We start from the raw sequence: 12124 nt of genomic DNA, 5'->3' as shown, positions 1-12124 counted from the left end.
CCTGTTCATTCTTTTCACCTTTTCCTTTCCTTTTTCCTTTTTCATTCTTTTTCTCTTTCTTTCCCTTTCCTCCTTTTCCCTTTCAATGTTTTCTTTTTTCCTTCAATCCAGTGGCGTACCTCATAATCTGATGTACCTCCAGACGATTCCAGCCATCCTAGAAGAGCCTAATAGTGAAAGAAATTAAAGAAGACTGTATTTAAATCTTATTATTTCTTCTAAGACTCTTCCAAGGGTAAGAAAATCGTCTGGAGATAGCAAGGATGAACTGACGTCGTTGGATTGAAAGGGTTGTTCCACACACACACACACACACACACACACACACACACACACACACACACACACACACACACACACACACACACACACACACACCATTACAACATTCTCATTACACACACATACACCATTACAACATTCTCATTACACACACATACACCATTACAACTTTCTCATTACACACACACACACACACACACACACACACACACACAGTACATCAAATTCCCACATAGTCCCTTTACACGCATTCAGTAGTTTTTTTTTTTACACAATTGAACTTCCGGAATAATGAAGGAAGACAGGAACCATATTCGGTCCTTCAGTATAGCAAGATTTTAGGAGTGTAAAGGAACTATTGTCTGCCTCTCTACCTACGCTTCCACTGACTGTATAAAGGTACTGTTGATCGCTACTGTATACTGTATGTTAACTGTACCCGGACATAACATATACGGTTTTGAGACTGTAAAGGAACTATTGACCACTATACTTCTACGCTCATGACGGTGTAAAGGAAGTATTGATCAGTACTGTATACACAAACTTGGCTGTGTAAAGGTACTTATGACTTCAAGAGTATACAGTTTCTACACTTGAGACGGTGTAAATGAACTTTTGAACGTGTGTGTACACTTTTGAGGCGATGTAAGTGTACTAATGACTAGCTGTATATGCCTTTGTACACAGGTGGTTTTGGTGTGCTTCCCTTAAAACACACACACACACACACACACACACACACACACACACACACACACACACACACACACACACACACACACACAAAAATACATACTTACACATCCACCTTCCCTTCCTCCCTCACACACACACACACACACACACACACAAATACATACTTACACATCCACCTTCCCTTCCTCCCTCACACACACACACACACACACACACACACACACACACACACACACACACACACACACGAATACATACTTACACATCCACCTTCCCTTCCTCCCTCACACACACACACACACACACACACACACACACACAGATACATACTTACACATCCACCTTCCCTTCCTCCCTCACACACACACACAAACACACACACACACACAACATTTTCACCTGTATGGCCAAACTCAGGTGTTTTATTTAGAGGAATTAATTAACCTGCAAATAAATAAATAAATAATAATCATAGTAGAGAGTTAGTAAATATCCAAATTAACCCTGTCAGTGTTATGGATGGATTTAAGTGTTCAAGATAACACTAGACGACTTTATTCAGCTTAGAGGTTAATTATACACGTGAAAAATAACATGGAAATTAACCTTCAATCACGTGAACACACCTGACAAAAACCACCTGCGAACACACCTGACGAAAACCACCTGTGAACACACCTGACGAAAACCACCTGTGAACACCTGACGAAAACCACCTGTGAACACACCTGACGAAAACCACCTGTGAACACACCTGACGAAAACTACCTGTGAACACCTGACGAAAACTACCTGTGAACACACCTGACAAAAAACACCCTTAATCACGTGAACACACCTAAAAAAAAAAAAAACGAATCACCTGGACACACCTGACAAATCACCTTCAATTACGTGAACACACCTGACGAAAACCACAGATCACGGGCAGCTCATTAACCTGGACGAGGAGGAGGGGACAGGTGATGGGGATGATGATGATGATGATGATGATGAACGTGGTGCCGGTGACCCCCCCTCCTGGCCCCCGCCCGTGTGGCCCCCGACGTGGCCTCAGCCGACCCTGCCTGCCCTCGCCCCCCCTTCGGAGCTTGGGTCACCTTACGAGAATGTCCTTATACCTACCATCCTACACCCTGACCACCACCAGCAGCAAGGTACAGTAGCCCCGCCCGCTCCACTACACCCACACCCACACCCACACCTACACCTACACTCGCATCCAGACTCCACGCACTCATCCACATCCATGGCCACACCCACACCTTCATCAACACCCATGCCCATATCCAGACCACAGCTACATCAACACCCACACCCATGTCACATCTTCATTTACACCTATGCCTCCTTGTACACCTACACCCACATACACACATAATCACAAACACCCACAGCCCATGTCCTCGTCTACACCCACGCCGTCACCCTCACCCACACCCACTCCTTCATTGACACTCAGATCATCACCCACACCCTCACAAACACCCACAACTTCACCCACACTCACATACACCCACAGCCCATACCTACACTCATACTTACACCCACAGCCTCAGCTACACCCACACTTACACCCACTCTCTACAAGCTGTCTAGTATGTTTTTTTGATCATAATTCAAGTGTTTTTGTAAAGAGAACTGAGAGCAGCTGGACACACAGATTATTGAGAGAGAGAGAGAGAGAGAGTTACATTCGCCTCTTCATTCATGTAGCCACTCCACACTGTCCACTTCACTACGGTATATCCATATCGTAGTCGCTCCACACACGTCCTTCACCACTCCACATCCTAGCCACTTAGCACACTCACCACCACTCCACACCATCATACCTCCACACCCTCACCACTTCACACCCTCACACCACACCACCACCACTCCACACCCTCACACCTCCACACGATCTCCACACCATCATACCTCCACACCCTCACCTCTCCACACCAGTCACACCACACCGTGACTCATTCCACACCAATCACTCCACACGTAAACCACTCCACACTACACCACAACCACACCACTCCACATCCACACCACTCCACTCCCTTTAGTCACACCGCACCACTCCACTCTGCACCACATCCACATCCACTCCACTCCACCCCTCCACACTCGCGAAGGTGGAGCATGCGGGGCTGATGTGCCGAAGTAGTGTACCTTAAAAATCCACATATTCCTTAACTAGTCCTACTTTTTATCTTTATTTTTTATAGTAACGCCTAATTATCCAAACCATCCCTCCTAATCTCATGTTTTTTAAGTACAATGTCCTTTATTTTGTATTTATTTGTCCTTACTATGCACAGTAGTAATTCACCGTAACCTCCTTTATAAAATACTGTGCCTTTGTTATTGTACGTTGTCCTTAGTTATGTAAAGTAGTAATATTTAAGTCAATCTTTATTTATATGTAAGTTTTATTCCTTTATTGATTTTATTGATTTACGTTTTTATTATGGTGTCTTAATTATGCTAGATTTTTGTAAGTTGTTGTTGTTTTGATGTTTGTAGCTGTGTTTGTAGTTTTGTAGTAATAGTAGGCTTAATTGGCTGATTCTGTAGTGCATATTATAGGTGTTAGTAAGTGTTGTATGTGTGTGTGTGTGTGTGTGTGTGTGTGTGTGTGTGTGTGTGTGTGTGTGTGTGTGTGTGTGTGTGTGTGTGTGTGTGTGTGTGTGCGCGTGCGTGTGTGTGTGTGTGTGTGTGTGTGTGTGTGTGTGTGTGTGTGTGTGTGTGTGTGTGTGTGTAACGCCCCCCTCCTTAGCCTGTCAGCACTAGAGACCCGTAACCCCTTCTCACTGTCCACTTATTTTTTTTTCTTGCCTTCAGACGATTTTATTCAGATCAGGAGACAGGGCCCGTCTTCTAGTTAAGCTCCCTAACACCTTTTCGTTACCGATTTATTTTTGCATACGGGTCATTACTAATCCCTTTGTGTGTTATTTTTGCCTTTCATATTGGTGTTCGAAAGATAAAGGTAACATGCAAGAGAACAGTAAGGCGTGGTATGAAAAATAAATCGCTAAGGAAAAGGTGTTAGGGAATTTCCTTAGCCAACGAGAAATACTAAAGGTCTGTCCTAAGGTAAACAATAATCTATTTGGCGGTAGCATGAATGAATAATGAAAAAATAACCCCGATCATACCCGTCGACCACACGTAAGGAGCTGGTTCGGTGGGGCCAGAGATTCCCCCCTCAGTACACCCTTGTGGTAGCCAGCGCCTCACCAGGGTCGGATCATAGTCCTTCCCACGGCGAGGTGCAGAGAATTATGAGGAGGATTGACCCCCGGGTGGACGCCGCAGTTGCTCCATCTCGGGTAGTGAAGGAGTTTAATGCGGATTTTTCAAGCTCTTTTACCAGGAATTCCATATATAAATAAAATCGTGTTTAGGAAGCAAGAATAACATGATAAAAAAAATTCGTCAGCATCTATGACTGTCAGGTGTGTGTGTGTGTGTGTGTGTGTGTGTGTGTGTGTGTGTGTGGGTGGGGGGGTGGGTGGGTGGGTGTGGGTGTGTGTGTGTGTGTCAGGTGTAGTTGTGTAGCTTGTAGAATTGCCTGTGTCAGCTTGTCATTTGTGTGGAGGCCTTACCTTGTGTCAGTCTGTCAGTCTTGTAAAATTGCGTCAGCCTGTCAGCACCCTTTTTGAGTCAGCTGTAAGGGTAGTGTGTGAAGAGGCCTTTCTGTGCCAGCCTTCTTCACTGTAGTTATTGTATGAACGTAGAACCCTAATTTGTCAGCCTGTCAGCATTTATCAGCATTGTCAGCCCGTCAGCAGTTATCAGCGTTAAATTGTCAGCCTCTCAGCATTTATCAGTATTTATTGTAGTTGATAATTGTGTGTAGAGCCCGTGTGTCAGCCTGTAATTGTCAGTTTTATTTGTTGAGCCTCCTTTGTCAGCATTCATTATTGTCGTTATTTTTCTTAGTTATGTTGAAACCCTTGTATCATCATCCTGTAGTTATTATTTGAACGTAGAACCCCCTTGTGTCAGCCTGTCAGCATCATTAGTGTCAGACTGTAGATTCTTTGTCAGCACCCATCACCCTTGTAGTTATTATTATTGTTGTAGTTATTAGCTGTGTATATATAGTAACTTTCTTCGTCAGCATCTATCACTGTAGTTGTTTTCTGTAGTACCCTTGTGTCAGCCTCTCAGTGTGTCAGCAGCCATAGTCATAATCTGTAGTTGTCAGCCCGTCAGCACTTAGTAGTAAATGTAGTAGTTGTAATTAGAACCCCTTTGTCAGCTTCCATCAGCATAAACTGTAGTTGTGTCAGCTCGTCAGCACCCATCAGTATAAATTGTAGTTATTAGTTGTATATATAACCCCCTTGTCAGCATCTGTCAGCTTAACTACTTGTGTCAGCCTGTTAGAAGTAAGAGTCAGCAGCGAAGGATGAGAGGTGAGCTGCCTGACACACTGCTGACTTTACTGATCCACCCTACACACAGACGGCGAAAGTGTCAGCAGAGTCAGCGAGAACAGAGCCAGCAGCCGAGCGTCAGACAGGGAAAGCCGTGCGTCAGACAGGGAGAGCAGGACGTCAGATCGCGAAAGCCGGGCGTCGGATCGCGAAAGTCGGACGTCTGACAGGGAGAGCCGGGTGTCAGACCGCGATGGGAGGGCGTCAGTGGCCAGCAGAGTGTCAGAAGCGACGTCAGACTGGTCGATCTATGACGTCCCCCCTCCCCCCAAGACAGTAGGGGGGGGCAGTGATAGGGGGTCCTTATCTTATCGCAGTCAGACCTCAGAGTGAGTATTCTGCAGTTTTCTTTATTTTCCTAGACTTCAGAGAGTATTGTGCATTTTTTATTTTTCTCAAGTAGTGTAACTCACCTTTTTCTTCCCCCCTACTCTCTCTTCACCTCTCTAACTCAGTATTTTCTTCCCCCCTCCCCTCTCTCTCTCTCTTCACCTTTCCTCCTTGTTCATCTCGATTCTCCTTCTCCCTTTCCCTGCCTTTCATCCTGGTCTGTTTTCCCTTTTCCTTCTCCTATATCCTTCCCTCCTCCTTCCTTTCCCTTCTCAGCTCCTCTTTCCTTCTCCTCCTGTGTCTTTCCCTTTACTCATCCTGGCCCCCCTCCATTCCCTTTTTCATTCCTCCCTCTTTTTCACCCATTTGCCATCTCCCTTTCTCTCCATCTCCGTTCCTTTCCCTCCCTCTCCCTCTCTCTCCATTCCCCTTCATCTTTCTCCACCTTCCTATCCTCGCTCCTTTCCCTGTCCCTTTCTGTCAACGACGTACCCCCTCTTCCATGACTGTAGGAAGGGGCAGTGACAGAGGCATTGTCTTGTGGGAGTCAGACAGTAGAGAGTGTTTTAGCTTTTTCGTTAATTCATTTTCAGGGTAACTAGTTCATTCCCCCTTTTCCCTCTCATCTTTTCCCTACAGCCTTTTCTTTCCTGCTTTCCCTGTGTGTGTTTTCCTTCCCATCTGCCTCTACCTCCCTTCCTCTCATTCTTCTTCTTCATCTCCCTCTTTTAACTCTCCTAGTCGAGCTATCCCTCCTTTCTCCACGTCCCTTACCCTCTTATCTCCCCCTCCTCTCTCTCCTCGTCCCCCCCTCCCAGTTCCCCACGACTCTACCCCCTCGTATCCCCCCCTCCAGCCCCCCACTTCTATTTCATTGTGGTGGTTAGTGGGGAGAGAAGAGGTTTGGTCAAGAAGAAATAGTGGATGAAACAGAAAATAGTGTTAGAGTGTAGATCTAGGGTGTAGGTTTCTTGTTAGTGTTTGGGGTGAGTGTTTTGTGTTACCTTCTTGCTGCACCCCCTGGCATGTGTGTGAGTGTGTGTGTGTGTGTGTGTGTGTGTGTGTGTGTGTGTGTTTAGGAAGTTATAAGCTAAGTTAAATTCCTCTACCCATATAATTAACATTTTTGTGTAGTGGATGTTCTCTCAAAAATTCTCAAGCTTGGAGGGAACCATGGGTGTTGCATATTTGTAATGCCTCTTCATCCTCCCTCCACACCCTTCTCCTCCGTCCCCAAAGCTCCCCCCCCCCTTCCTCCTCCTCCTCCAAAGTTGTGCAAAAAGTCAGAGTCAAGATATAACCCTTTGAATATGGTCCTTTTTTTTTTTTTTTTAGCTTATTTATATATTTCTACTACCTCCAGACGATTTTATTTAGCTGACGGTGGACTTTTGGATCAGGTGGGGTTAGATATAGCCTTAAGGAACCCTTCAGTAAAACAAATCCCTCCTAAGCCTTATCAGATCGTCTGGGGAGAGCTAGATTTAAGTGGGTTGAAGACATGAGATAAACACATTCTTTTAAATAAATTCTTGTGGAGAGAGATAGCATTCAGACTGATTCGGATTTGGGAGGATTTTAGCGAACGCCATGCCTTTAAAGTTGTTGTTGTTGTTGTTGTGCTACCCCAGTCTACCTCATCGAGCACACCTATCAATTGCAGGCAAGTAAGCGCCCCTGCAGTGAAAGTAAATGTAGATAAGAACAGAGTGATGGTTGAGAGAGAAGGTGACTCTCGGTGTGATGTTACAGTGAATGGAGAGTTGAATTGGTGAGGGTGTTTACTTATCTGGGTGTAGTGACAGAGAAGAGAGGTAAATGTGCAAAGGAAGTGGAGAGTAGAATAATTGAGGGGAGACAGAAAGAGAGGTAAATGTGCAAAGGAAGTGGAAAGTAGAGTAGGCTAATTGAGGGTAGATAGAAAAGAGAGGTAAATGTGCAACGGAAGTGGGAAGTAGAATTGTACAGGGTAGATAGGAAAAAGAGGTAAATGTACAAAGGAGGTGGAAAGTAGAGTCTCCATGGTTGTTCAGTCTGTACATGGATGGGGTAATAAAAGAGGTACAAGGTAGGGTAGTGGATGTTGGAGTGGCCCTGGTGAGAGTGGATAGTGTTTGGAAACTCCCTGTACTGTTGTTTGCAGATGATACTGTGTTGTTGAGTGAAGACGAAGGGGAGCTGCAAGGCTTGGTGGATGAGTTTGAGAGAGTGTGTAAGAAACGGAATCTAAAGGTGAATGTAGGGAAGAGTAAAGTGGTGGTCTTTGAGAGAGGTGAAGTCAGTGAATGTACAGCGAGGTTGGATGGTGAGGAATTGGAAAATGTGAGTACGTTTAAGTACTTGGGTAGTGTGATGAGTAAGGATGGAGGTTTGGAGGGTGAAGTGCTTGAAAGGGTACAGCAGGGAAGAAAGGTTGCTGGTTCTTTGAAAGCAGTGATAAGAAACAGGGAAGTGAGCATGGAAGTGAAAAAGTTACTACATGACAGTATTGTGATACCAACTCTAACGTACGGAAGTGAAGCTTGGACGTTGTTGGAAGGACACAAGTCAGGAGTGAGAGCAGTGGAAATGAGTTATTTAAGAGGAGCCTGTGGAGTCACATGGAGAGACAGGCTGACGAATGAGGATATAAAGGAGCGTTGTGGTGTTGATGTGGATGTGATAGGAAGCGTTATGAGGAACACACTGAGGTGGTTTGGCCATGTGGAGAGGATGGAGGGTGAAAGACTGACGAAGAGAGTGTATGTGAGTGAGGTGGAGGGGGGAAAAGGGAGGGGGAGGCCGAGGATGAGATGGAGGGATGGGGTGGAGAGGTATATGAGAGAGGGGGGTGTGAGTTGGGAGCAGGGCAGTGAAATGACGGGGGACAGGGCGACTTGGAGGAGATTTGTTTGTGGCCACCCCAAACGGGATTGAGGCGTCTGGCAATAGATAGATAGATAGAAGGATAAATATGCAAAGGAAGTGGAGAGTAGAGAGGCACAGGGAAGGAGAGTGGATGGTGCTATGAAGGACTCGATAAGAAACAGATGTCTGAATGTGGCAAATGTAAAAGAAATATGAAGGAGTGTTAGTGTCCTCATTAACATACGGGTGTGTAACAGGAACAGGGAAAGGAGGAGGGTGAGGCAGGGAGAGAAATAGGGAGGAAGAGAAGGATGAGGAATGGAAGAGGTAGATAGGAAGGAAAATACAGAATAGGGAAAGGAAGAGAAGGGGGAGGGAGGAAAATAGGCGAAGATGGGATTATTGAGATACGTGTGTGGAGTGCAGGGAAAGGATAGGATAAGAAATAATGTGATTCTTGAAAGATGTGGAGTAAGGAGGCCAGTGGACAAGAGAGATGAAGGGAGTGTGCTAAGGTGGTGTGATCATATGGAGGGAATGGTCTTAAATTATGTGGTGAAAAGGGTATGTGTGAGTGAGGTTGAGAGTGGGAGGATGCGTGGTAGGCCGAGAGGGTGGATAGATATGGGAAAATTTGTTTGTTAGAGAGTTACTGTGAGTAGCGAGGCCAGGGAAATAACAAGGGACTCGGCTGGTTGAATGAGTGTTGTACAGAGGGGTGCATGACAGGGGTTAGCATTATGGATCCGTTCGATAAAGATTATCAGTACAGAACTAGCCATAACACCTCCCTCTCCCGTCAGCACCTCGGAAAAGATACTGAAATAATTGACTGTGAAAAACACCCACGTAGACTCGTGTTTCTGAAAGCACTTTACTTGTACATTTCCGAACTGAAACCTGTAACCAGTTCACAAGTAGAGATTTACGAATCCTTCCAACATGCAGAAGATCACAAACATGGCTATCTCATTCCACCAATTAGATTGCCACACACCTTCCATCACACTCTCTTGGCCGACCAGTCACGTGGTAACATGTGTCGGCCAAGCTCTGCTGTGTAATGAGGTCTCGCTCCACCCTCCATCAGATTAGTCTAAAGATGTTTCCAGGAAGGAACGAAACGTCACCAGGTACACTGACATTTAGGCAGCTACCCAGAAATCTAATTGAGCTTTGCCGGACGCATCGAAGGCATTGAGCAGAAATTAAATATTGCAGAAACAGCAGTTACATTTAACCTCGTTTGCTTACATGAATATATCTTACCCGGATATATATATATATATATATATATATATATATATATATATATATATATATATATATATATATATATATATATATATATACGTCCTTGTGTTTATGGGGTAAGTTTATGGTTTGAAGATGACACAAATAAAATATAAATACTCCCACGTGTTGAAAGGGTTAAAAGCCTGTGTTGGTCGGGGCGGGCAGGTGATCCCAGGTAAGCCGTGCATCAGCTGATCAGGCGTAAGCACGGATCAGCTCAGCCCCCAACCACTGACCCCCCCCCCCTCCCGCCGCACTCCCTTTTGTTGTGGGATTTAGCAAACGCGCTTTTTATCCCAACATTGGATGGAATATTGCGGCTAGAGATCAAGCGGGCGCGGCGCTGTTTCATGACAATACTCTCTTGTTCGGACGCGCTTCGCTGGAATAAAACAAAATTGTGATGATGAGCGCTGTGCCAAGCCGGATTAGCCTGCGATGGCGTGTGTGTGGGCCTGGCTGAACGATTTTGACCAGTGTGGATTGAACACACACACACACACACACACACACACACACACACACACACACACACACACACACACACACACACACACACACACACACACACACACACACACACACACACACACACACTGCATTGGTTCAGATGAGCCTGAGGTCTCTGCAACAACAACAACAACAACAACAAACACTAACAACAACAACAAGAGTAACACCACCACCACCAACAAAATAACAGGAACAACAACAATAATAATAATAATAATAATAATAATAATAATAATAATAATAGTAATAATAATAAATAATAATAACAGTAATAGTAATAATAACAGCAACAACAACAACAGCAGAAATAAGAACAATAACTACAAAATAACAACAACAACAACAACAACAATATCCCAGTCAGTGTCCAAGATGTACTTTACTTTATTTCCTCTTCCACCTGACGATTTTCTTCATCTGTAAAAAATCTATAAACTTAACTCTTTACCTGGAAATTACCTGCTTTACCTTTGATTCTAGGTAACTTGAGTCTATTTACCTGTGCCGGTGATTAATTCCCTCTCATATCCTAATTCTCCTCCTACCGTAACTCCTCCACCTCTCTCCACCTTCCTCCACATGTCTAGGACCCTCCTTCACCTCCCTCCACACCTCTGGAACCTCCAGACACCTCCCTCCACCTCCCTATATGCCCCCTGGAGATCCCAATTAACCTCCTCTCATTCCTTTCTACAGGTGTGGCGACGACGATGGTGTATATGAAGTACCTCCACCTCCACGCTCCTGCCGCAATTCCTCCACCTCCCTCCGCACCTCCAGGGACTCCAGGCACCTCCGACCGTCTTCAGATGAGCTCCCTACGCAACCTCCACCTCCTCCCTTGGCCACGAGTCCAGGGAGCACGTCCTCCTGTAGCGGCACCATCACTAAACGCGTGGCTGGTCCGACGCCCGACCCAGGCACTAAGGTAGTAGATGTGAGTACTGGTGCATGATGCTGCCACCACCACTGCCACCACCATTGCCGCAGATTGCCACCACCACTGCCACCATTACCACTGCCACAAATTGCCAACACCACAACACTATCACTTCCACGGATTGCCACCATCACCATTATCAGAGATTGCCACTACCACCATTGCCACCATTTCCACCACTATCACTGCCTCAGATTGCCACCATCACCACCACCACTATTGTCACCGACTGCTACCACAGCTATAGCTTAACTCACGACTACCACCACTACCATAGCTGTTCAGACCACAACTACCCCTACCACTGCTACTACTGCCACCACCTTTCAGAACACCAGAAAACTCTACCACCCCTGTTCCAGTCACCATTGCCAACATCACCACAAGTGACACCATTACCACCACTTTCACTACCACCTTAGCTCCACCACCACCACCACCACCACATCTCTACTTTTGTTGCACTGTTACAGCTACAACCACTACCACCACCACCAGCACCACAACTACCACCACCACCACCACCACCAGCACCACAACTACCACCACCACCACCACTTCTACTACTACTACTACTACTACTGCCACCACCACCACCACCATTGCCCTTGTAAAAAACACTAATTCCACCACTACCATGACTCTCCACCACCACAACTACCACCACCACCATAACTACCACCACATCCACATCGTCAGCACTGCTGTTGTCTCTGGCACTACCACCATCTCCTCCGGCTACCATCACTACCACAACTACCACCATTGTCACAATATC

General features: G+C 45.6%; 1 protein-coding gene across 1 annotated transcript in view; it reads left to right on the top strand.

The window, feature by feature from the left end:
- The window catches only part of LOC145391845 (uncharacterized), a 225188-nt gene that overhangs the window by 82675 nt on the left and 130389 nt on the right, over positions 1–12124 (top strand). The window contains exons 7-8 of the mRNA XM_080266333.1: positions 5449–5749; positions 11103–11343. Coding sequence (XP_080122459.1) covers positions 5449–5749; positions 11103–11343 — 542 coding nt within the window. The remainder of the gene's footprint in view (positions 1–5448; positions 5750–11102; positions 11344–12124) is intronic.

Source organism: Coenobita brevimanus, chromosome 20 (genome assembly GCF_032717465.1).
Source record: "Coenobita brevimanus isolate Jiangsu-jjx chromosome 20, ASM3271746v2, whole genome shotgun sequence".
NCBI lineage: Eukaryota > Metazoa > Arthropoda > Malacostraca > Decapoda > Coenobitidae > Coenobita > Coenobita brevimanus.
Note: the sequence above shows the minus strand (reverse complement) of the source record. Positions and strands in the feature narration are given on the sequence as shown.